At 33.9% G+C, this 26,528-nt stretch overlaps 1 protein-coding gene and 1 pseudogene across 1 annotated transcript; one reads left to right on the forward strand and one right to left on the reverse strand.

Annotated features, from left to right (window-relative positions):
• Positions 1–88: 88 nt before the first annotated feature.
• Positions 89–20,132, reverse strand: LOC130974806 (uncharacterized; annotated as a pseudogene).
• Positions 20,133–24,347: 4,215 nt separating this feature from the next.
• LOC130974807 (uncharacterized) lies at positions 24,348–24,989 on the forward strand. Its single transcript, XM_057899655.1, has one exon. It carries the CDS (start codon positions 24,348–24,350, stop codon positions 24,987–24,989), a length of 642 nt encoding a protein of 213 aa, XP_057755638.1.
• The last annotated feature ends 1,539 nt before the right edge of the window (positions 24,990–26,528 follow it).

The raw sequence follows: 26,528 nt of genomic DNA on the forward strand, positions 1-26,528 counted from the left end.
GGATTCCGTATCACAAATTTTCAACCTAGAAGCTACAAAGTTATGGTGATTCATTGTAAGCTACAAATGCACAAAGTTATTGCCTTTCCTAAATTTCTAACCATTTTTTCACTTTACTTGCTGTTTGTGTACAATCCAAAATGAAAATAAAAAAAAAAGTAATGTTATTCACAGTAGAAGGCCTAAATTCCATAGGATTATTCCACTCTTTCAAATTATCATTATCATTATATGACCATCTGATATTAACATTTTTTAACTCAATACTTTCAATGTGTTCCATCATCACCCCTACTGTTTTATGTTTCACCAAAATCATTGGTGACTCTTTTGTAATTGAGATCCACATTGATGAATCTCAAGTTCCTTAGTAACCCTCTCTTTGAGCCAGATAGGAATACCCCATTTTCTAAATTTGCTGATATGTTGATGAAAATTATATTTGAGATTGAACCTTCCTTTGAGGTTGAGTTTCTTGGGCGCAAATTAATTTTATTATGGAGGTTATATTAGTGTAGGATGCAGATATGGAGAGCAGGAGAGTTTTACCGGATTGTGGTATCAGGAAGACACTAATTGGACCGTGCGAGTTGCTTAGGAAAATTCGAACTCTTCGATTTTTTCGTCTAAAAACGGACCATCCAATTTGTCCTTCCCCAAGCCACGTGTCGTTGGCGTGGTGCTCCTCACAGACGGTGCCCCTTTAAGAGTCATTGCATGCGTACCCAGAGAATTCACTTTCCCTTCCTTCCCTACCCAGCATACAGAACTTCATCTTCTTCCTCCCTCAATGTCTTCAGCTTCATCTGGTTGAGGAAAAAAAAAGCTAAAATGTCAAAGAAATCAAAACCTAGAAATGTTAATCGTCCGAAACTTCACATTGTAAAATATCTCAACTATTCTGATTATGTAAGTTTTTTTTGTTAAATTCTTTTTATATTGTCAGAATTATATTTTTTATTTTTAGAAATTTAATTATATTTATGGTTGTTAGGAGTTGAACTGAAAAACATATATATGAGTTAGTGTATAATTTTATTGATAGAAATTTAAAAATAAATGTTTAAATAAAGTGTAAATGTAGTTGGTTCTTGTTTAGAGTTGTGTGTAATATAACAGATTATTAAAAAAAATTAATTTTTAGAATTTTTTGGAATAATATTAGAAGTTATGGTTAATTGTAGAAATTTAGGAATATATATTTAAATAATAGTTAGAATATATATATATATATATATATATATATATATATATATATATTTAAATGTAGTTAATTGTTGTTTAGATTTTTTTTAATTTAACATATTAGAAGCAAAAAAATTGTTGTTTAGAATTTTTTGTAATAATATTAGAAATTATAGTTAAGTGGTTAACTATTCTAATTAAATTTAAAAATTTAGAAATATGTATTTAAATAATAGTTAGATAAGTGGGTTTAAATATAATTAATTCTTGTTTAAAATTTTTTTTCGAATATGAATAGTTCAGTATTAAAAATGACTTATTTATAAATTTTTGTAATAATATTTGAAATTAGAGTTAAGTAGTTAACTGTTATGTTTAATTTTAAGAATTTATGGTTATATGTTTAAATAATAGTTAGAAACATGTGTGTTTAAAAATAAGTAATTCTTGTTTAGACTTTTTTCCAATATAATATATTAGTATTAAAATGACTTGTTTATAATTTTTTATAATAATTTTAGAAATAATAATTAATTAGTTAACTATTATAGTTAATTCTAAAAATTATAATTTTAGGATACTTTCGGTGTATATTTTTTTGGAACAATCTTGATAATTTCAAATAGTAAATTAGGATCTATAAAGTATAATGTATTTGCATTTTTGGTAGTAATTACTTGTTTTCTGTTAGCCTTTTAATGGACAGAAGTATGTTATTTTAGTTGAGGTTTTATTATTATTACATTGGAATATTATTAGTTAGATAGAAAGTAAAAGTATGTATTAGTGACTATTATCTGCAGTAGGTTAGATATAGGCTCTATGTACATTAATTAAAATTAGAAATGAAAATGTTATTACTTTGTAAATCGGATTCAATATAATTATATGTTTTAATTAGATTTTTTAAAATTATGTATGATAGTTGTGTAATTTGAATCGTGCTTTTGCTATGCTTTTGTAGGCTTTACGGATATTGACATGTGATCACCATGTCCCTCCGAATCGGTACAATAAGAGAGTGGAGGAGCATTTACGATCAACTGGGTTTTACCATGTCGCCCAGATTGGAGTAGTTCAATGTCAGAAAGCACTGGTAAATGCTTTAGTGGAAAGGTGGCACCCAGACACACATACCTTTCACCTTCTGGTTGGTGAATGTGCCGTAACACTGGAAGATGTGGCTATGATATTTGGTCTTCCGACCGATGGCCTTCCAGTGACAGGGATGACTTTGAGTAGTTTTGAAGTCTTAGAGGCAGAGTGTCTACACCAATTTGGGGTCGCACCGAGAAAGTTGGATTATCGAGGAAGCAGCATAAAACTGACGTGGCTACGTGATTTAAAAGAACGGTTACAGTTGACTGATGAAAACAGTATACAGGTGTACGTTAAGTGCCACATCATGTTGTTGATCAGTATGATCTTATTTGGAGACAAGTCTGGGACATCTGTCCACTGGAAGTTTCTGCCTTTGCTGAGTGATTTTGCTAGTATTAGACAGTACAGTTGGGGATCAGCATGCCTAACACACCTGTACAGGAGTTTATGCAGGGCATCATGTTTTGACTGTAAGAAAATCGATGGTCCGCTAACACTTCTACTGTGTTGGGCATGGATTCGCCTACCATATCTAGCGTCGGTTCCTAGGGAACCCCACAGTTTTCCGCTTGCAAATAGGTAACATTATCTTATATTTACCTGGTATATTCATATTTAGAATCCAATTGTGTTAATGAGATGCGTTATATTAGGTGGCGTAACTGGAAGCGTGGAAACCGAGTCTATAGATATCTTAAGCTTGCTCATTTTAAGAAGGCCTTGGATGATCTTCAGGAAGGCCAGGTGTGTTTGCATTAATGTTGTATTTGGGTCAGGTCTAATGATTTAGTTATTTGGATTTTAATTATTTGTTTGCTTTATTGTTACCAGTTTTTATGGGTTGCATATTCTGTTGATCATGTTGATCCGAACATAATTCCTGCAGACATCTACATGCACTCGGAGTGCAACGGTGCCATTGGTGTCTTTTGAGTGTATTGAATGGCATGCTATCGACAGGTTTAGACGACAGTTCGGTTTCATTCAGGGAGTTCCTCATCAGGAATGGAATCTAGACCAGGCACACGGAGAAGTCTTAACTGGTCCTAAGAATCTGAACTGGGCCACAGCCACGACTCATTCATTTTGGGTGATGCAGTGGACAAATAGGTATAATCACGTTCTTATTGAGGAACCCAGTGCTTCGCAGCAGCTATTAGATACTTATATGTACTGGTACCGTTCAAAGTATGGCGATCACTTGAACTTGTCGGATATTGTGGTCCAAAAGGATGTTGAGGGTGACCAGGTTATGGATGATAAAAATGAAGAGCAGGAGCCACAGTCATCGCCGCCTCCATCGCCATCTCCACCTCCACCTCTACCGCCAGAAGAACAACGTCATTCCACAAGCCAATATGTACCTCAGACACAGTTTACTACGTCGTTCCCGATACATCAACAGCATTGGGTTACGCCACAGTTTGACTCAGGAGACAGAGGTTCTTTTAGCTAGTTGCTTAGGTTCATGTCCTTAGATGCCGGCCATGCACAACATGGCCATCAGGCCGACTTCATGGTGGGTAGGCATTCGTTTGACGCGAGGTATCCATTTCTCATATACTCGGGTGCTTCTGGAGGGTTTGTATCTGGTGATTCTAGTAGGAGTGACGGTGGTTGAGGAGTTCTGAATAGTCAAAACCCAAACCGTGTTTTGATGTCTCTGATTGAAGAAAATACTAAGACATTTGAGCATGAGACTGATGAGTACTTAGCGGATGAGCCAGATGACGAGGAAGACGAGGAGGACAAGGACGAGGACACGGAGGAGGAAGAAGATGAGGACATGGACCAGGATGAAGAATCCCGTAATGACGCAGGTTCAATATTGCTTTACTTCTTCAGTCAATTGATGTTATCATAGTATTGTATGGTTTGTTGGGTAGGAATGATTAAATTATATACTTGTTTGGTCAATTGATGATATTATATTCATATATGATATGTTGGTTAATGTTGATTATACTATATACTTGATTGGTCTGATTGCATTATATACAGGTGACAAAAGTACTCCAAATGAGACAAGCAAATGCTACAATCTCAAGATTGATCCACCGCGTCATAGCGCGAGTCGATACACGCCGTCTGTGTTTAAAAAGGCCATGAAGAAATGCAAGAACCTTGTGAACTTTGGAGAATGGGCAGCGAGAAAGTAGTTGTGGTGTAGCTAGTTTTCTCTATGTATCAGTTATCTTTCATCAAGTATACTTTAACTATTTATGTATGACTAAACTTTCCTAAGTACCAACTAAGTATTGTATGTTTCAGTTGAATTTTCTAAATTTCATTAAACAATTATACTTATGATGACTTTGCATGTGAATCTTTACTTGGACATAGGTTACAATGATTCAATTATGATTCAATTATCATAAATTACATTGACACAGGTTACAATGATTCAATTATCATAAATTACATTGACATAAGTTACAATTTTTCAAATATCATATGAATCTACTACGCATTATGGTCAGTACCTCGACCACCTCCCTGACGGCATCTACTATAATTGTGTCCCTCAGCCCCACATTGCCTACATCGCCTCGGACGACGTAACATCCGTGTGTCCATCTCATTCAAGAAGCGCATCATCCTGGGGCGACCTTTGGAAACGCGTCTCAGATACGGATTCAGTACGAATTGAGGACCATTGTAAGAAGGCCACGTAGTTGGATTCCCGAGTGGCCTAAACCTAGCCCGTTAAACGCGTCTAACTTGGTCTATCTTAAAAACGTCATGCACATACATCTGCAAATCTAGTTGTTGATTTGCACAACATGCAAACACATGTCGGCAAGGAATCTGGTCCACCTGGAACTCACCACAGTCACATCATTGACGACAGAGGTCAACAGCATACTCCACTCCACTTGGCATCTTGTGCACTTCAAAAACCTCATTCTGCCTGTCGAAGCAATTAACCTGAATGTTTCCTAATGCAAGTTGATTTGCATGAATTTTGGAGGTCACATGCTCAGAAAAGACATGGCCAGCATTGATCCGAACCTCCGCTTCAGCTCTTTTCCATGTGAATAACTCATTAAGTCTGTAGAATGTTGCTTTCACAAGTGCAGTGATGGGGAGATTGCGTGCACCTTTTAAGACTGAGTTGATGCATTCCACTAGATTAGTCGTCATGTGACCCATCGGTAACCACCATCGAATGCCAACACATACTGTCCATGGGGTATACGGTCTAACCAGTTAGTGTACGCCTCGCCCCGCTCTCATAAACACTGGTAACACACTTCATACTCGCGAAACGTCCTCGAATATCCTGCACAATATCAGATACCATACAAAAGATAAGGTTCACGAAGTTTATATTTATCGCAGCTATGTTAATAACGAACTTTGAAGAACTTAATGTTACCTATATTGACGACAAGCTTTTGAAGGTATGGTGCCTTGAATTTTCTTAGAAAGTTCGACTCTATATGTCTGATGCAAAACATGTGAAAAGCTCTATGAGGTGACCAAGCTCCGTTACTGCGTTCTACAGCTGCATTTATGGACTCATATCGGTCCGATATAAGTCTGACACCATCCCGAGTCACAACATGTTCATGCAGGTTACTAAGAAAAAAGTGCCACGCATCAGAAGTCTCTCCCTCGACAATAGCAAATGCAATCGGGACGATATTATTGTTACCATCCTGTGAAACGGTCACTAATAAGCAACCCTTATACTTTCCGTACAGGTGAGTCCCGTTCACTTGGACAACTGCCTTACAATGTCTGAATACTCTAATACAGAGATAATAGCTCCAGAAGACTCGATGCAATACTCGGATATCAGTTACCAAGTCATCCCCTTGATATGTAGGCATAGTCTCAAAATGTACGACAACTGATGGCTCCTTATGACACATGGCCTCAAACCATATGGGCAACGCTTCGTACGATGCTTCCCAACCTCCAAATATTTTCTCAACTGACTTTTGCTTAGCCAACCAAGCTTTCCAATAATTGACGGTGTAGTTGAACTTCGACTGTACTTCAGCAATAACTGATTTTACCTTTAACGAGGGGTCAGCCTCAACCAACGGCTTTATGGTTTCTGCAATTGTATTTGAATCTAGCTTCGAATGATCCTGAGAAATGGTTGCTCTGGTACAAGTGTGACTGCCGTTGTACCTCTTAATAACCCAACAATACTTTCTGCTGATCATGCTAACTCTGATAAGCCAATCACACCCTGACCCGTACTGTGTACACTTCGTATAAAATATCAACGGCTCCGACTCATACACATGGTAGTCTACACTTCTTCGGAGGTATACTCCTTCATCGCTTTAATAACAAGTTCCCTAGAACTGAATTACATCCCCACAGTGAATTCACCATCTGCGACAAAAGAAACTTCTGCCAGGACTGCAGCCATACCATAAATATTTAATAAATGATTGTGTAATGACCAAAATTAAAATTAAATCAGTATTGACAACATAAATAATGATATAAATAAGCTTTACATTACGTTATTATCTCAATCTCAATAAAATAAAAACACAAACACATTAATACATACTATTAATTAATACAAATTATCTAAATAACTAAAAATAAATACTAATCGCCTAAATAACTAAAAATAAATACTATAACAAATACTCATTAATAAACCCTAATTAACAAAATAAATAAATAAATACAAATTAACTAAACACTAAAAATAAATAGTAATCGCCTAAATAACTAAAATAAATACTATCACAAATACTAATGAATAAACCCTAATTAACTAAATAACTAAATTAATACAAATTAACTAAATAACTAAAAATAAATACCAATACCCTAAATAACTTCATAAATATCATAATAAATACTTATTAATAAATCCTAATTAATTAAATAATTAAATAAATACAAATTAACTAAATAACTAAAATAAATACCAATTGCCTAAATAATTTCATAAATACTATAATAAATACTATAATAAATACTTATTAATAAATCCTAATTAACTAAATAACTAAATAAATACAAATTAACTAAATAACTAAAAATAAATACCAATCGCCTAAATAACTTCATAAATACTATAATAAATACTTATTAATAAATCCTAATTAACTAAATAACTAAATAAATACTGGTTAATAAATACTAATTATTTCAAAATATTTTTATTTTAAACTTGACTAAATAAACTCTTTTACAAATCATAGATTGAGTACCTGCACTCATATAGCCCGAAAACTTTGGAGTATGCATGACTTCCAAATCCAAAACTCGCATGAAAGATGGCTCCTCAAATGGCACCTCGTTCGTGAGTGCATTTGTCACGTCTGTCACATTCGAAGCCACAGTGTCGTCACCTTACTCTTCATCTCCGTCTGGACCAACAACTTTGTAATTGCTTTCGAACTCTTCTTCACTGTCACTATTGTAGTCTTTCCGTTAAATATTTCGGTAGGCCTCAAATTGTTCGAATTCAATGTACAACTTGATGAACGAGATTTGAGCACGACTTTCAATATACATTGAAAATATCTCTTGCATGCTCGCTTTGTCCGTTATATATTTGGTCTGAAATTGAACGAATCCACCAAATACTGTACAGGATATCTGTAAAATACATGATATTTTTCTTGACATCTCTAAATCTATCTTCTCACAAATCACACCTTTAAGCTCTTCAAACGAAATTGTGAAGGGAATAACAACATCTAACGGATCTTCACAAACAAATTTTACTCTTTCAGGCATCTGCAATAAAATCTGACTAAAATAATACACTTTCAAAAGGACTCTATCATCCATTCCTCTCACTCACTTAAACAAAAATAGAAACTTCACCATCAACTTTTTTTTTCCAACCCACGTAAACAGACACCTGACCCAGAGAAAGAAGAAGAGAAGTTGAACAAGATGAAAAAACTTGGATCTGGTCGGCTGTCTACGGTTCGCACACCTTCACAAGTATATATATACACACACAACTCGGACCAACCGAGTTGTTTAACCTAATTAAAAAATATTATATAATAATAAAAATGGACCGTCCGATTTCATTTACTGTAAATTAAAAAAAATAGTCCTCATGCACAACTCGGACCCAGCAACTAGTAGAACCAAATTCAAAAACTAAATCAACGGAGAAAATGGACCATCTGATTTGATCACGGAGATATCGCACGGTCCGATTTTGTTTATGTGAATTTTGTATCCTCTAAATAAAACGGACCCTCCGATTTACTTACAAAATTTTAAGAACAAAGAACTCGGAGGGTCCAATTTTTTCACACCAAATCTGAGCAAAAGACTGTCTCACAAATTGGTGTAGCACCCCCATCTTTCATAACCCGGCACAACACCTTCATCTCTTTCATAACCAAAAAAATCAGTCTTTCTTGGACATGTTGTCACATACATAGGCTCAGCTCTACCCCCACCATCATGGGTCATAGCAGGGACGGACCTACATTGGGCAGGAAGGAGGCACTTGCCTCACTCTCATTTTAATTTTTTTAAAAAAATACATATATAATATATTATTATTTTAAATTTTAAATGATTCTACTATAAATAAATTAAATTCAATTATTTAAAGTTTCAAATTCACTTTATTTTTTTTATTATTTGGACTATTAGTTAACCTAATCAAATTTAATCTTTTTTCATTCTCAAATTTCAGTCGTCACCACTTCTTTATTCTCTTAAACCATTTTCTCAATTTCATATTTTTAACTTTTTTTTTCTATTCTTTGTTTAGTGGTTATCTTCTCTTCATCAAAAGGTAAATTTTAAATCCTTTATTTTTTTATATACCTCTTTATGACTCTATGTATTTTTTTAATTTTATTATTTTTTTAATATTTTCAATTGTAAATTTTAATTTAAGCAATTATAGATTAGATACTAATCTAATTTTTTATTCTCTTCATGAATTTATATCTTTTATTTAGTTATTCTCAATTTAGTGATCTTTATTATTTATTTATTTATTTTTTATTCTATTTTATTATATGTAATTATATTGCATATAAAAATCAATTGATCAATTTATTAGTTTAGAATATATATTTTTTGTTTTTAAAAATAGTAATGAAAAAATATTTTAAAATAGTAATAATTATTTGGTTACATATATACAGAGAGACATTTAATTAAGTTGATAATGAAACAATTATTTAATATTTTTAAAATATAAAAATAAAAAAAAAAATACCTTTAATATTTGAAGAAAAAAAAGTTAATAACTAATGTAATTTTTAATTTTTTTATATTTAAATAATTAATGTGCATTTTTATTTTATTAAATTTAAATTAATATATCTTTTGATAATAATGTGTATTAGTTTTGCCCCTCAACATAAATTTTCTGTTCCGTTACTGGGTGATAGTATCTTGTGCTTGTGTTTATGTTTGAGAAGACAATGTCACTCACATTTCCTGCAAAAAAAGTTCAAAGCATCTTATTTTAATTGAAATAATCCATGCATTAATGTGAAATTCTCATGTGATATAAACTATAACAATTGGTAATGGATATGCTTTCATAGTTTCATGTTATTTTTGTTCACTTGTTTATGCATGGGAAGACAAATACATGTAGATATTTTAAATAGATATAAGTTGATAATGTTAAAATGAGATATGTTATGTCGATACAGTTGATACTAGAGGAAGAACATAAATACGAGAAGTTCTATTATTTTTTTTTTGAGGGAAAAAAATTATAATCACTTTAATTTTAAATCACAAAGTTAATGTTGCATTATATTTTATTTAATAATTATATAGAATTAATTTTTAATTGATTAATATTAGTAATTTTTTACTATATATTTTTTTTTATTTTTACTTTTTGAAGAGTACAATATAGGGTTTAGAGTTAAAATTTAGAATTTAAAAGTTAAGGTTTAAAATTTAAGATTTAGGATTTATAATTTAGAATAAAAGAATCATTTCAAAAAAAAAAGGATTTATATTGATTAAAAATAATTAATTCTTTAGTTGAATTTTAGTTTATTATACTTTTTCTTCTTTACTTTTAGATAGATTTTGTGGTTAAAACCAGTGTAGATAGGAACGGATCTAAAAATATTATTATGGGGGACTAATAATATAATATTAAAAAATTATGTAAAAATTATATAATATAAGATGTATTATAAAAATATACCGATAGAGAATATATTTTAAAGTATAAAAAATATGTATGTACTTTTTACTAACGAAGTGGTCGATTCTTCGTTTCATAAAATTCATCGATAATAGAATATGTGTCAAATTTTTCAACAATTTTTTTAATATAATTAAAAGACAATTAGCAAAAGATTCATCTTTTATCTTGTTTCTGAATTATTCTTCACAATATTCATAGTTGAAAAATATCTCTCAATTGTAGCCGTTAAAACAGTGAGAATTAATACCAAAAGAATCAAGAAGGACGGTTGCAATAAGAAAAAAATCCGTTTTATGGGATTTGAAAAATTTTGTTTAATTAAAAAATATTAGTAATCACTACTAGAAAACTAGTTATTACAGACAGATATTTCCGACGAATTTTATCCCACTGAAATACAGAGGGAATTTCAGAGGGATTTTTTGTCGGAAAACAAAAAAATAGATTAGCATAAATTACAGACGGAAAATAGAATCCGTCGATAATTCCGTCAGAAAAATTAATTTTTTTTCCGTGAAAAATGGTTACAGACGGAAAATCCGTCTATAATTAAATAGACAAAACGCTACATTTTATTAAATTATTACAGACAAAAAATCCGTCTGTAATTTAAATTTTCCGTCGGTAAATATTGAGATAACACTAATCTTATCTCTATCCACTCGATCCATTTACACTCCACCCATATCAAATGTCATTTTAATTGCCGTCACCGAGTTGCTTCTTCTCTCCGTCGCACCAGTTTCTTCCGCCGCTGTCGCTGCCGCTGGCGTCACAGATCTCTCTCCGTCGTCCTTTGCGTCGTACGGGCTCCCTCCGCCGCCGCATCCAACCCTAACCCCAGAGCTTCGTCGCGCCTCCAACCCTAATCCCAGAACTTCGTCGCGCTTCCAACCCCTGCTTCGCCGCTCCCTCCGTCGATGCTCCCTCCATCTCAAAGCCTCCGTCGTGCTCACTCTGTCATAAGCCTTCAAACGTCGCTCCTTCCTCCATGGGTGAAGCTTAACCACAGCTACAGAAGTACCGCGAGAGTCGATTGAAGTAGTACAAGAACTATGAGAACCTCTCGTTCTCGTGAGGATCTCGACAAGGTGAACCCCTCAGTGGCTTCACCAATTCGAATCAATTCAACAATGGCCGCCGTGGCTTCACCTTCCTCCAAACAAAATTGAAAAACCCTAACCTGGAGGCCTTCCACTGCAAACCTACCGATCCCTAATTCCGTCTCATCATCAGAGGTAAAATAAAATCCCTTTCGCCCATTTCAACCCTTCTCCGCCCCCCAACAGTCTCTATATACTCTCTCTAATTCAATTGTACAATTTTATTTTCCTCTTTATTCTCTCCCTTTCGATGTTCTGTTTTTATTTTGCTGAGAATTGAAATTGCTGGCTGAATTAGCTTAATTTTAGGTCTTCTAATCACCTTTCAGTTTTATTGTTGTTCCTTATTTTTTGATTATTTTATTACCGCAGATTGAAAATGAGTAGGCGTGGGAGCAGAATAGTCTACGTTGGGAACCTCCCTGGTGATATTCGTGAAAGAGAAGTAGAAGATTTGTTTTCAAAGGTACTTTGATATTTTCATTCGTGAAAGAATTTGACTTTTCATTTGCTTAATACTTACCAATAGAAACTACTTTACACCTTGTGCTGCCTTTGCTGATTTTTCGTGTCCTTGTTTATTTTAATTTTGGCAGGTTGCTTCTCTTAGAGAAGGTGTATCCCTAGAAACCAAACTTCTGAGCAGGTAAGCTAGCTTGTTTGCTATTTATGTAGGAAGGAAGCTGCTTTGCGACAAAGAGAGGTATGCCAGAAGAATGGATATTAATCATATCATATGTGGCAGAAATATGAACTGAGGAAATCACAGCCCCCTTCGTGGAATACTCACTTTTTTATTTATTTATTGTCATAGGGTGCTCTCAAGGCTGGCAAACAAACACAGGATGGGAGAGATGAGGAAATCACAGCCCTTCGTGTGGAAATTCAGGTAATTTTTTAAGAAAGCATGCATCTCTTTCCATAGTTAGATTACTATATATATATATGGTGTACTCTGATATTTGATGTGAAGTTATAGCTATCTTCTTTTCTTTGTCAGAATCTAAAAGATGATGCAGCAGCAGCAGCTTTTGAACAACAGCAAGAAGCTTCAATCTTTCCCCTGTTTCTGGATTTTGATCTCTGCCTCCAAAGGAGAAGAAAAAGTGAGTTTCTCTTCCATTTTTTCATTTTGCTTCTGATTCATGTTGATTTTCTCTGGAACCATGTTGACATTCTGGTAGGATATTCTTAGTTAATTGATTTAGTTGAATGCATGTGACTGTAAGCTAATTAGCAAGTAGGCTTGGTTTTGGTTGGGTAGGAAGATCATTGATTCTTGTTTTTGCTTAATATTCTTGGCTGGGTAGGAAGATCTTTTCTTGGCTGCTGCTTAATATTATATTACTCTAACTTGTCTTTGCTTGCTGCTCTTGCTTATTGCCACGTTGTTTTCTTTTAGATGAGTTATATGAATCTCTGACTTTGTTTTCTCTCTTGTTTGGCTAATGTATTATTGCAACCATTGGTTCCCTCAATAAAATAAGGATTTAAAATTAGAGAAAGGACAACAAGGTGAAGTAGAAATGGAATAAAATCTAAATGTAAAATGTATATATAATTGTAAAAATGTGATATCGTATTTACATATAATTGTAAAAATGTGATGGTTACCACAAATTTTTGCTAGTGCATTAGTCATGCTAAGTTTCTTGTCTCAAAATTATAAGCTGATGATGTGTCTTTCACCATAATTATAAAAGTGCAACTCATACCACAAATAGAAACACTACAAGCCTATTTATTTGCTTCATTCATGTACTAATAAGGTTCAGTCTGTGGATAAAACTGGTTTGAGAACCTTGACTGTTGTAACAAAGGCTGATTTTGCTTAGTTTCGTTTCGTTGTTGTAAGTTCCAACACTCATTGACGATGATATTATTGTGCTTGGTTTAGTTGATGCTGTTGGGGAGAATATTGACTGATGGAAGGCTCAATGCAAGAGTCAAGTGCGACGTCTCTGAAAATCTCACTCTTAAAGCCAATGCTCAGGTATTTATGCTCTTTTTCTATTATAAGGGAAATGCCACAATTTTTCTGTTGTTTATGAGTCTTTGATATTCTGCTACACCTTATATTTACAAGAATTTAGTGCTGTTTTGTTTTGTTGAGTACAGACTCAGCTTTAACTTGATAACGTGCAAGAGTTGTTGAGTACAGATTCAGGTTTCTCTCTCTCTCTCAAAAACTTTTTCTTTTTTTGTTGGTTTAGGGGATTATGTTTGTGAGCATAATGATTTAGTAGTAGGTTAGTTAATTAATGAATTGATATTGAATTTCAGGGAAGAGTTTGAGACAGGGGAGTGTGAAACAAGGGATTCATGTAGTGATACCTTGAGCGATGAGAGTGAATGTGAGAAGTTATGGAGATGGGATGGGAGTTCCTCAGAAGAAGGTGGAATGAATAATGTAGAACAAGATTCTCATTAATTGCATTTTAATGATAGATTAGGTCATCTCTATTGCCAATACTTTGAGAGATCAACTCCATATGGAAGAGTTCCTCTAATGGATAAGGTAATTTAATTTTCTTAGGCCATATCTTACTTCAACTTCAACAACTTTTATTATGTTTGTTTATTGTTACTACTACTACTACTACTACTTCTTTGGAGTTTAATGGATAAGGTAATTTAATTTAATATTCAGGACATGTCTTGTAGCTTATTTCTCCTCATTAAACCAAATTTTGTTGCTTTATTCTAATTATTTGAATGTGTTCTTGTTTGATAGTTGACTGAACAAAAATTGACAAGAAAGGAAGGTATAAGCTTTTCTTGTTTGAGGTTACTTGCTAAGATTAAAGCTTCGCTATCTTTGACTTGAAATTTTTGAAGGCTTTGATAAATTTTACTCTTTGATGATAAGCTTTACTCTTTGATGATAAGCTGATACAGAAAAGATGACTACATGTGCTACTTGTTACATTTTTTTTGCAGGGAAATTTGGAGTCAGCTTGTGGTATATACAAAGAAGCAATAGAGATGGCTGTAGCTGAGGAGAATTTATAGCATGCCCTCCCTAATTTATATGCCCATTTCTCTCACCTAAAATATATGGTACGTGGCATATTTATCATTTTTTGTTGAATTTTCATTCTAAAAGGCTAAGCATCATTCTATAAAAGCTGTAAATGAAGTTTTTAGGCTATGGTTACTACTAGCAATTAGTAGCTACAAGGTTTTCTGTATGAAGTGCCTGAAAATTTGTTGCAGCTAACATATCATAATCATAAACAGAGTAAATATTGATCCTTCTCATTTTGCATGCTGATCTGAGGTGTAGTTAACCAATCCTGTTACTTCCATGTTCCTTTCTTGGTTTCAAGAGTACAAACAACATGGATGCTGCTAGAGACATCTTGGTAGATGGCATAAAGAATTTACCTCAAAACAAACAGCTTCTGGAGGTAGGTCTATCTTTTCCATGTTATTTATGTAACCCTAGTAGAAGTGGAGAGACCTAAGCTGAAATTTTTCACAAGTATGCATTTATAAATAGATACAGAAAACTTCAAATTACTTGCTGTTAGTTAGAATGAGCAGGGGGCAACTCGTCATGTCATAATGAGTGAAACAACTTAGTTGCTACTGGCTTGAATGTCTAATGAGACTTCTTCCCTTTTTCCCTTTAAGTATAGTTACTATTAACCCTTCTTTTTCCTTTCATTCTTTCGAATCTTGTTATTGACAGCCTTCAGAACTGTAAGGATACAGTTGCAACGTGCCAAGTACATTTTCTTCCATTATTGGAATTTGCCCCTTCTGCTACCATTATCTTTCTTGTGCACACATTATCTGTTGTATTCTTAGGTTTCTTAGATAATAATGGATAAGGTAATTTAATTTAATATTTAGGACATGTCTTGTAGCTTATTTCTCCTCATTAAACCAAATTTTGTTGCTTTATTCTAATTATTTGAATGTGTTCTTGTTTGACAATTGACTGAACAAAAATTGACAAGAAAGGAAGGTATAAGCTTTTTGGTTCTTTTTTCTAATAACTGCCTTATTTGTTATCTGAGTGTAGATCGGATATAGTAAGGTAGACATCCTCTGTTCAGAAAGTGGAAAGCATCGAATAATTTTGATGGACCAAGAATCTCAAGAAGCAAGTATATTGCCATCATCACTAAGAAGCTCAAGAAAGAATGAAGCTATCCATAAATTAGGATATCGAATCTCGATGAGTCCACTAGTAGTTATTTGTCATCTAATGTATTTAGATTGTATTATTGCATGGAAATAATTGCTTCTTATTATAAAGAAAGCGTTTTGTACTCACTGGTGTATTTTTCTATTTATACCATCAATAAAATTTGTATTTATTAAATTTATATTTATTTTGTATGAAAATAAGTTTATTTTGTAATTAGAAAAATAAAAAAAATTCTATTTTACCTTACTGACGGATTTACAGACGGATTTTCTGTCTGTAATTAGAGTGTAAAATGATTTTCCAAAGTTCAAATTACAGACGAAAAATCCGTCTGTAATTACAGACAGAAAATCTGTCGAAAATCCGTCTGTAATTACAGACGGAAAATCCGTCGAAAAGTTCGTCGCCTTTGGGAAATGGATAGAAAATTTACAGAGGAAAAATCTATCGGTAACTGAGAAAATCCGTCTGTAATTTTTCGACGGAAAAAAATCCGTCGGTAAATAATTTTCGACGGGGCTTTTACAGAGGGACAAAATCCGTCGGTAATTTTGTCGGTAACCAAAAATCCGTCTGTAATAAAGACTAAATCCGTCTGTAAATCTGTCTGTATTAATCCATTTTCTAGTTGTGATTAATATTCTTTTTAGATTTTTTTAATATTATTACTTATTTTTTAGATATTAAAAATCATTAATATTTAAGTTAAACTAAACTTTTATTTATACTAGACTAAATACTAAATAATTTTTTTAAAATTAAATCATACTTAATAATTCATTATTATTAATTTTTCTTTAAAAAAAAGCTGGAAAAGGCCTCCACTCCCCCTATAAATCCGTTCCTGAGTGCGGAGGAATATATATAATGGAGTATTTAAGAATTTTTATTAAAAATAATTTTTCTACTAAAAATGATTTTCTTAATCCTAACTCCAAAAAAAAAGTGTTTTAATACTAAATTTGAGAATGTATTTAATAGAAGAAAGAAAGAAAAATAAAAAGATACCTCCATTAGGAATATGGAATCCAAGGCCTCTATGAGAATCCACAATAGTAATATTGTGAAAGAGAAAATTGTTGAAATCAAAGAAACTAGCACTACCAAGTTTGATTGTAGAGGATTTGGTCCTCCTAAAATTAATCTTTACATACAAGTGATTCTGCTATACAAGTCTTACAAATCTTCTAATTGATAATACGCTCAAACACGTCTCTAATAGATTTTTAATTTTTGAAAGGATTCCGTTTCTTTTTTTGAATTTCTTGCCTTCTCTTTCTCTTTCTTCATTTACGTGCTTTTCTCTCTGTTTTCTTTCTTCGTTATTTTCGATTTCCATTGTTTTTTGACATCAAGCTCTGAAATCGTTTTTGAAGTGTTTCATCTTCATCGTCATGTTTCTCCTCGTTCTTCTTTTGATTTTGCAACATTATGTATTTTTTTCTTCTTTGTTTGATTTTTTTCTCCCAAAAAAAATTATGAGAATATGAAATAAGAAAATAAAGAAGAAGAAGCAGCAGAAGATGAGGAGGAGAAAGAGAAAGAGTTATGAATTATGCATAAGGTGTACTTCAACGAATTTTGGATGTATTTCTTAAATTTTTTGAGTGTATTTTTCTAATTCTTTGGGTGTATTTCTGTAACCGTTTGGGTGTATTTCTGTAATCGTTTGGGTGTATTTCTGAAATTCCATTATCTTCAAAACAATTTCAAAGCTTGATTTCAAAAACCATGAAAATCGAAAAAAAAAAACGAAGCAAGAATACTAGTGATAAACGTAGGTAAAACAACGAATGAAAAGGCAAAGAGAGAACGCACGAAAGAGATCGAACAAATTTAGCAAAAAACTCATTTTCATGGAGGAAGAAGAAGAAGAGTTGTTCATAATGTATCGTGAGTAGCATGCTTTGAAAATAGAAAGTAATTGAATAACGTGCATATATTTACTCTTGAATATGGGAATAATGCGCGTGTGTTTTATTAGATTTATACCATAAATAAAAAAGACTTGTATACATAGGAGATGTCTTGGTCCTAGTCCAACAGTTTGTGGCTGTAATGTTGTGAAGAGGGCCTGTTGATGACTTTGGAGAAATTGCATCGTCCCCTGTGTCAATGTGGCACCGTGTGATTACTGTGTTTGTTTGAGTCTTCACTCTTCAACAGTTCAATGTCTATACCATCATTGTTTGGTATGTTGAAGTCACCAAAGTTTGAGATGTCATCAATAGATATGTCGTTGCTTCTTACTAAATGTAGGCTGCAAAATACCCATACACCACCTCTGTTGATTTTTTTTTAAATACTTAAATTAGTTCTTAAATTGGATATTTTAATTTTTAATAAATTTTTATTTTCTAAAAGTTTTTGAGGATTATTCTTTTCAGACAAATTACTCTCTCTATTATTTTCAAACAATTTTAATATGCATGATAGATAAATAAGTACCTAATAAATTTTAATATAAAATAATTAAATTATAAAAATACTATTATAAGATAAATTATTCTTTTCAAACTAATGGATGGACAAATTTGTTCGACAAAAGAATTTTTAAAAATGTTTAAAAAATAAAAATTTATTAAAAATAATTTTTTTAAAGACTAATTTAAGTGTTTATTTATTCGTTAAATAGGGGTAATCGAACTAGGGTTATGGGGATGAAGAAACTAGCCTAAAGTTATTGTAATATATATTGATATTGATATAAGATTAGGCGATAATTTATTAGAAACATTTTAATTATTTTATAAAAATATATACTAATATTTTTCATATTTTAAGTTATATAACAACATTCGATATCATCAATTTCTAGATGTAATAAGAAGCTAAGCTACGGAAAAAAAAATTACTAAGCAAAAAAATTGGTTTTTTATTTAAATAAAATAAAAAATGACCAATATTATCTGAATTCTTTAAACTAATTTTTAAAACATGAATTCCATATTTCTAATAATATATAAATTGTTTAAGGTAGTATATTTTAAATTATATGTTAATTATTATATTCTAAGACGATTTATGTTTTGAAATACTCTTAAAAAATACATATAAATCATCCTTTAAACTTTTAAAATTATTTATGTGCAAAAGCTAATTTTCAATAAGCTAGAACGTTTTATGTGCAATTTTAATTACACAATAAGACGTCATAATTTCTCTCTCTTATAGTTAGAAGGCCACTCCAAATATTTAGAGAGATATTTATCATATACTTAAAAAGAATTTTTGATAGTTGTATAACGTACTTTTAAATAGGATTTATAGTTAATTTAACACAATTTATGTATAAATTTTTTATTTTTATTTTTATTTATCTTAAATTTTATTTAAATAACAAAAATTAAATTTTTAAATTTTATTATAAAAGAATTAATATTAGATTATGAAATTATTTAACTTCAAAAATTTAATTTATCTAACAAAATATATAATTCCTTATAAAATAAAAAATTTAATGGTTATGAATTGTGTTGCTTGTAAATCGTCATATTCTATTGTGCATTTAGAAGTTGCACATAAATCGTTCTAAGTTAGTAAGAGTTAGTTTTTGCATATAAATCATTCTTTTTCAATATATTTTAAGTATAAAATGTGTAAATCATCACATCTTAGGACGATTCATTATCCTAAGACAATTTATATGTATTTCTTGAGAGCATTTCAAAGAATAAATCATCTTAAAATATAATGATTAACATTCATTCAAAACATACAATCTTAAGATGATGTATATATTCTTAAAAATAGAAAATTCACATTTTAAAAATTGGTTTAGGGGAATTAGATAATATTGATCATTCTTTATTTTTTTTAGAGCAATGCTAGGAAATCAAAAGGGTATTAGTCAAAAATCAGCCAAATACTTTTGGGTGAATCCAAAATTTCTACGAATTAATATATATGGATGTTTCTTCTGCTAAATATCAGAATGTTTCTTTTTCATACTAAATAGATGTTCTTTTATATATTTTTCGAATTTTTTTATTGCAAATGTGAATGTCTCTATTTCTTTAAGAATTTCATATTTTTTTTTTAAATTTTATAAATATTTAATTATTTTTACTAAAATATAATTGGATGTTTCTTTTGTTAAGTATTAGGATGTTTTTTTTTCATATTAAATGAATGTTTTTTGAAGATGGACTATTACTCCCATGTTGTTGTTATTCAATGGCTCCGCCACTTCCCATATTGTCCTTCCCAAACACCTTCCAGATCCAATGGCAGCTGAGCCACATGTCCCTCTTCTTCCCCTGACAGCATGGTTGTTGTGGAAGAGGCTTACAACATTGGCCATCACACGTAGGGCTTTTGCACTTGAAGCATATAACAAGACACATATTCCCATCACACTTTGCACTTTGACACTTTGAACATACCAACACACACCTGTATTTGCATTTACGGCTTTCACATTTCTCGCACTTGTCATATTTGCCCTCGCATTTTGATGAGTATACAACCACACATTTGCAATTGTCCGAACAGTTGGTGCACGAGGACGGCGAAGGCGATGGGAGACACAAAACGGCACAACATCTGTTCTCCTCCTTCTTCTTCACCTCTTCTACTTTAAGAATTGCCACACACTTGGGACGTCTTCGTTGACCTCTTTGCTGCCGCCAAACTTGTCAGCGTTGACCTTGGCATCTATCTCTCCTCCAGGGATCGAAGGTGGATTTCGTATTGAAGCAGTTGTCTTGGATGCGCTTGTTGAGGGTGTTGCGGAGAGTATGGAAATCGCCGGCGCTTTCAGCAGCATTGGAGAGAGAGAGGTGTGTGTAATTGTTGGGGGTGGGTAGGTTAATGTGAGAGAGAAGAGGAAGATTTTTATAGGTTTTAATTAGGTTTACTTAATTAATTTTAAATTTTTTAAATTTTGAATTTAAAAATTTAAAATTAATTATTAATATAAATTAATGTGATTTTGTTTAGTTTTTGACTGGTAATTTTTTGGTTCTATATACTTTTCCTTTTTTAATATTTTTTTCATCCTCTTAACAAGAATAAGGTAATAATTTTTCTATTTGAATGATTGACAGAGTATTTTGTATTTATTATGCATAGAATACATTACACCACTCAAATAAAATAGACTTTCGAGATGCGGATATATTTGAATTAAATGAATTAGTATGGTATTAATTAAAAAGAAATGAAATAAAAAATATTGAATAAAAAATTTTAATAACCCAACTAGAAAATCATAAAAAGCTCATTTTTCGAGAATTTTAGACTAAACTTCTGGTAAACATTGATTTTCAGCTAGCCCAACACTAACTCGTCAATATATTTTTTGTTGGAAGTATCCCTGATTCTATTGATAACGAGTGAGGTCAAATAATTCAATCAAAAAGACATAATTAAATTAACTGTGAATTCTTCTATTTACTATTTTTTTCAGTATATAAAAATGAGAGTGCTCTTGACTCGACATGTTTATTTTGTTCCACTGGAACAAATAAAAAAATCGATATTAAATTTGTATTTGAATATTACAAAAAATTGTTTGTTTAGTATTATGACAAAATTACAATCTATCTTCTAATATTTTTAAAAATAAATTAGAATACATTTGTTTATTATACATATTTCTAAAAACAGATTCTTAATTTCTAAAATAATTTCAATACCAATAAAAATATTATTAATTATAAGTATTTTACTTAGTTTCTCCTTTCTAATAGAGTTAATAATAAATAAATAAATAAATAAACAAATAGCATTATTGTTATTAATAAAAAAAATATTTAGAATAGAATAAATTTTAAGATGGATAGTTATTTTAGATAGAAGAGTAATAGAAATTTTATTATATTAATTTTAACAAAAGTACCTATAAAAAATTAGTAAGACAATAGAAGATTGCAGCGTCAATTAATAATAGAATTAACCATACTGATTTTTCAAGGGTTTTAAAGGACAAGAATTTTAAAGGTGCATGTTAGGTTATGAAAAATTGGAAAAGTAAGTTGAGGTTAAGAGTGGGATAATTTAAAAATTTTGTTAAAAAATTAACAAAAAATTATAATTTAGATATTTTTATTATATGAAATTTATTTTTTATAGATACAACATTAATTTTTTTAATTTATTATAAATATTTTTATTAATGTTCGTGAACATCATAAATATTTTTAGTAATTGTTTCTAATAATATAATGACAATTAACCGTAAATGATGATTGTTCATAGAATCATTAATTTTAATTGCAGCATAAATAAAAATATAAAGTTCTATATAACTTGTTATACATAATTATACATGCTTCTAAAATAAAATAAATCTGTTTTGATAATAACTTTTTTATAATGAACTTCAATCCATTAGAGTTTTTGAAACACTGGTTGTTCGGTTTGTTGGTTACCGGACGGTTCGGGTGGAGATTTGAGGTGGCGGGAACGCCTCGTCCGGAGCGATTATGCTGGGATCGGATCTGCCGGGTAGCCGAACTCTCGTTGTAAAAGGTGGGGGTGTCACCTGCAAAGACACTCCAACGTTCTAGTCAGTTAGTGTGCAGGCAAGAAATAGGTTAGGTGGAATGTGTGGCGTACCTTGGGGTAGGGCTGGACCCCCCATATATACTGTGTCAGGAGTGGGCCCCGCAAGGGCAGAGCCCACCTTCCTCGAAGCTTCCTTAGACAGCTGTGATGAGGAGCTGCCCTGGACGTGTGTTCGGGTCGGACTTCATGTGCTTTTCGCCCGACCGTCCGGGTCGGGGGGTCTATGGGTCGGGTTGGCCCATATTGCTTTGGGCCAGGCCGTAACAGTGCCCCCAACGCGCCAGTAACAGCTGTGCGTCTGTTGTTGGCGTGTTATCCCTTTTTTGCGTGTCGTCGCCAGATCGGCCGTCCGTTGGGAGGACGCAATCTTTGCGCGCGTGTCCGTTCGTTGTTGAGGTGACCTTCTGTCGCCTCGTTCCTCGCGTAGTGCATTAAATGCTCATAATGGGTTTAAAACCCTTCGTGCAAAGACTAATATGCCCCTAGGCTTTCGGGCTCCTTTTGGTGGTGGTTTTAAAACGGTTTTGTGATGCTTTTGGTATTCATTTGGCATTTATCTCTTCGTTTCCAATTCAGCTATCCCCATCTTCTTCTCCCTCAGCAATTCCAGGGCGTTGTTGTTGCCTTCCTTTCGGATCTTTGCAATCAGTACAGGTAATTGTGTGTCTTTTTTATCCTCTTTTGTTGTTCATGTTGTTTCTGCCGTTGCTTCCTTTTCATGCATGTTGTTTGTTTAGCTTTGCATGATGGTTGATCTTAGGTCTTAAGTAGGTGTGTTAGGGGAAGGCTGCCATTCTAGGGTAGGTTTTGTTTGGGTCTTACCTTTTAGCCGTGTTTAGTCTTAGTTGCTGAATAGGTTGAGTGTGGCTTCTGTATTCACTCCGAGTACCCAACCTCTTAGACTGACTAGATGGTGCCCCCATGTAGGTATGGCTCGCATCGCCTCCTGGGCTTCCCCTTCTCCCGCGGCGTACGACCCCTACGCCTGGGTGGTTTCCGATCTGAGGGACTCTCCCAATCAAATGGGTGAGGAGGAGCTCACCGAGTTCCGTCAAAACGAGTACTTATGCGGCGGTACCGACGAGGAGTCTAACTACGACGTCTACGTCCCGGCTCCCCACGAGTGTTTATACGAGATCAACTTCAGTGCTCCCCGAGTTGCTGACTGGATTTGGTTCTATAAATCCATGTTTACTCAAGTGGGGGTTCGTATTCCTTTCTCCGCCTTCCAAGCTTCTTGGCCGGATTTCCGTGGCACCGTCGCAGCTGCATCCGAACAGTTGGGCTTCGATCCGCTGTTTCGAGATGGTTTCTGAATATCTCGAGCTGCCGGTGTCTGTGGATATTTTCCTTTTCTTTTTCAACCTTACAAACCCTTCGAAGGAAGGGAAACATAAGAAGGGGTTCATGTCCTTCCGATCTGCCCAAGGTCGGAGGATTTTTGGCTTGTTTGAGGACTCCTACCACGGGTTCAAAGATAAGTATTTCAAGGTGCGCCCCGTCAAAGGTCGTCATCCTTTCTGGCTGTCGTTAGAGGGGGAACGCCTCATCTCGACATATTGGAGCTTCGGGGCGGGGTTCAATGCCTTTATTAATGTATCCTATAAGGGTATGTCCGCCGTGGACAAGAAGATTGCCGACGTGTTATTGGCAGTCTTCGAGAGGAATCATGTGAATCCTCACCTCCTCATGGGTGATCGGGAAGTCGGTCGGAACTATATTTGTGAGAAGTTTTAACTTGAGCTTTACTTTTTGTTTCTTGCTTTTTTCAATATTCCATTGCGACTAAACAATCTTCCTTTCCTATTACAGTGGGGATGTCTGCCGAGGTGACGGGTCTCCCAGACTTGTTCCAGACCTTTTTATGTGCAAGTGGCGATGAAACGGCCAATGAGAAGTCGACTACTCCTCCGGAGGACAAGATCAAGGCCACTTCCGAGCAGGGGGCTGTGGCCGATGAGGTCGGGACCTTGGTTCAGGGTGCCTTGGCTTGCGGCGACAAAGAGGTGCACGTTTTCCCTTTCCGCGAAGTGGTCGGCACTGAGGGTTCGACGTCCAACCCAGTGGCCGACGATGATGTGGAAGAGGTGCCCAGCCTCAAAAGGAGGAAACGTCCAGTAGTCCTGAGGGGGTTCTTACTGTGATGGAGAAAAATTTTGATGCCGGGAATTTCATAGACGCTCAGTTGATTCCTGGCACTGAAGAGCACTTCCACGAGTCATCTCTTGCCGGGCAAGCAAGGTGGATGTATCGTACCCTCCTGCGTGGCGCAGTGATAGCTCGGAAGGCCGAGTTTGAGCTGTCCGGGATGGAATCTCTCCGTAGGAGGTTGGAATCTGCTGGGAAAGCTAATAATGATTTAAAACGCGAAGTTGAGACCCTTCGAGAGCAACTTGCCCAGTCTAATGAGAAGCTCGAGGCTGCCGAGAAGAGAGCCTCCACTGCCGAGAAAACATTGGAGGAGTCTGATGCCACCATTTCCCGGCTTGTCGAGCGGCAAAAGACTTTAGAGGGTCAGGTCGGCGTGGCTCAGGGGCGGGTGATCGCACTGGAGAAAGAGCGAGATGAGGCCGTTTCATCAAAGGAGGCTTTCGAAGCTGATCTTGCAGGGTGGAAGACAAAGTATAAAGAAGTCGTCAAGCAGGGGAAGGGTGCGATACTGGCGACTGAGGAGGCCCTTAAGGCTCAGGTCAAAATCGTTGTCCCTGACTTCGACATGTCGGCAATTGGTGTCTTCAAGATGATCAAAGACGGCAAGATTGTTGACATGCCTAGTGATGATTAGATTTTTGACGGTTTAGAATTTCACTAATGAAATCTCGTTGTAAAGTATAGTTTCTAAACCAAACAATAATCCTTTCATACAAAAAGTTGTTTGTCACTAGTACAAACCCCTAAAATTTATAAACCGAAGTATTTAAACCTTGGGTCGTTCTCCCTAGGATTTACAATAAAGTGTCTTGTTATTGGTTTTGAATTATTTTGGGGTTTTGGATAAGAAGCATAAAAAGTAAATGGTAATGAAAAATAAACTAACAACTAACAAAGCTCTTGGCAAGATGTGAGAACTAGAAATCCTATCCTAGTTACCTTTCTCAATTGTGATGAGAATTGTTCATTACTACCACTTAGTTAACCTCTAATCGTGGAGGAAAGTCAAGTGGATGAATCAATTTGATTCCTCAAGTCCTAATCAACTCCTAAAGTCCTAATCAACTCCTAAAGGAATGACTAGCTTTAGAGGCATTCAAATCAATTAGCAACTTCTAATTATCAATCAACAAAAGAATTAGATAACTCAAGAGTCACTAATTACTTACCTAGGCCAAGAGGAACAAAACCTACACTAAAATCCAACCAAGCATTTCATCAAACACTTGGAAGGCATAAAAGGAAAACATAGTAAATCACAACAAGAAAGAAGTCTAGCAACAATTATTGAAAGAAATTAACAACAACAATCAAAAGAAACACATTTAGTATGAATTACCTTTATTGAATTGAAAGAGAGTAAAAGGAACAATACTAAATCTATAACAAAATACAAGAACAACATAAGAGAGATTATAACAAAAGAATGGAAGAAGAATGAATGTAACTACAAGGAATTGAGGTGTAGAAGTAGAAGAAAATGAATCTAAATCTAGATCTAAGAACTAAACCTAATCCTAATTCTAGAGAGAAGTGAGAGCTTCTCTCTCTAAAACTCTAAAACTAATCCTAAACTAATGGTCACTAACTAATTGTGATTCCTTGATGATAATGATTGTGATGCCTTCCCCTTAATCCTTCATCCTTTTATTCCTTTCCCTTAGCAATTGGCGCCAAAAATGGGTGCAGAAACCCTCTCAAATCGCCAGACACGTGTTGCCTTAATGAGGTCATGTACCGTCATCGACGCGTGCGTGCACGGTACGCGTGCGCGTCCCTGGCATGTTTCGCAATGTGCGCGCGAGCACCTTGTGCGCGTGCGCGTGCATGGCCTGGATCAATTCTTTGGCTTTTTGTGCTTCTCTCCACTTGCATGCTTTCTTCCTTGCTCCCTTGATCCATGCCTTACCTATTTCATCCTGGAATTACTAGCAAACACATCAAGGCATCTTATGGAATCAAATAAGAACTAGAATTCATCAAAATAAGGCTTAAAAAGCATGTTTTTACACTTAAGCACAAATACGGGAGAGATTACAAAACCATGCCAATTCATAGGTTAAATGCGAGAAAAGGTCATCAAAATACCCTAAATTCAATACAAGATAAACCGTCAAATTGGGGTTTATCAAACTCCCCACACTTAAACCTTAGCATGTCCTCATGCTAAAAT

This window comes from Arachis stenosperma, chromosome 4 (assembly GCF_014773155.1).
Source record: "Arachis stenosperma cultivar V10309 chromosome 4, arast.V10309.gnm1.PFL2, whole genome shotgun sequence".
Lineage (NCBI taxonomy): Eukaryota > Viridiplantae > Streptophyta > Magnoliopsida > Fabales > Fabaceae > Arachis > Arachis stenosperma.

Bases quoted from the DNA above. Each gene is read 5' to 3' on its own strand.
- LOC130974807 (XM_057899655.1), top strand. From the start codon at position 24,348: ATGGAGAAAAATTTTGATGCCGGGAATTTCATAGACGCTCAGTTGATT.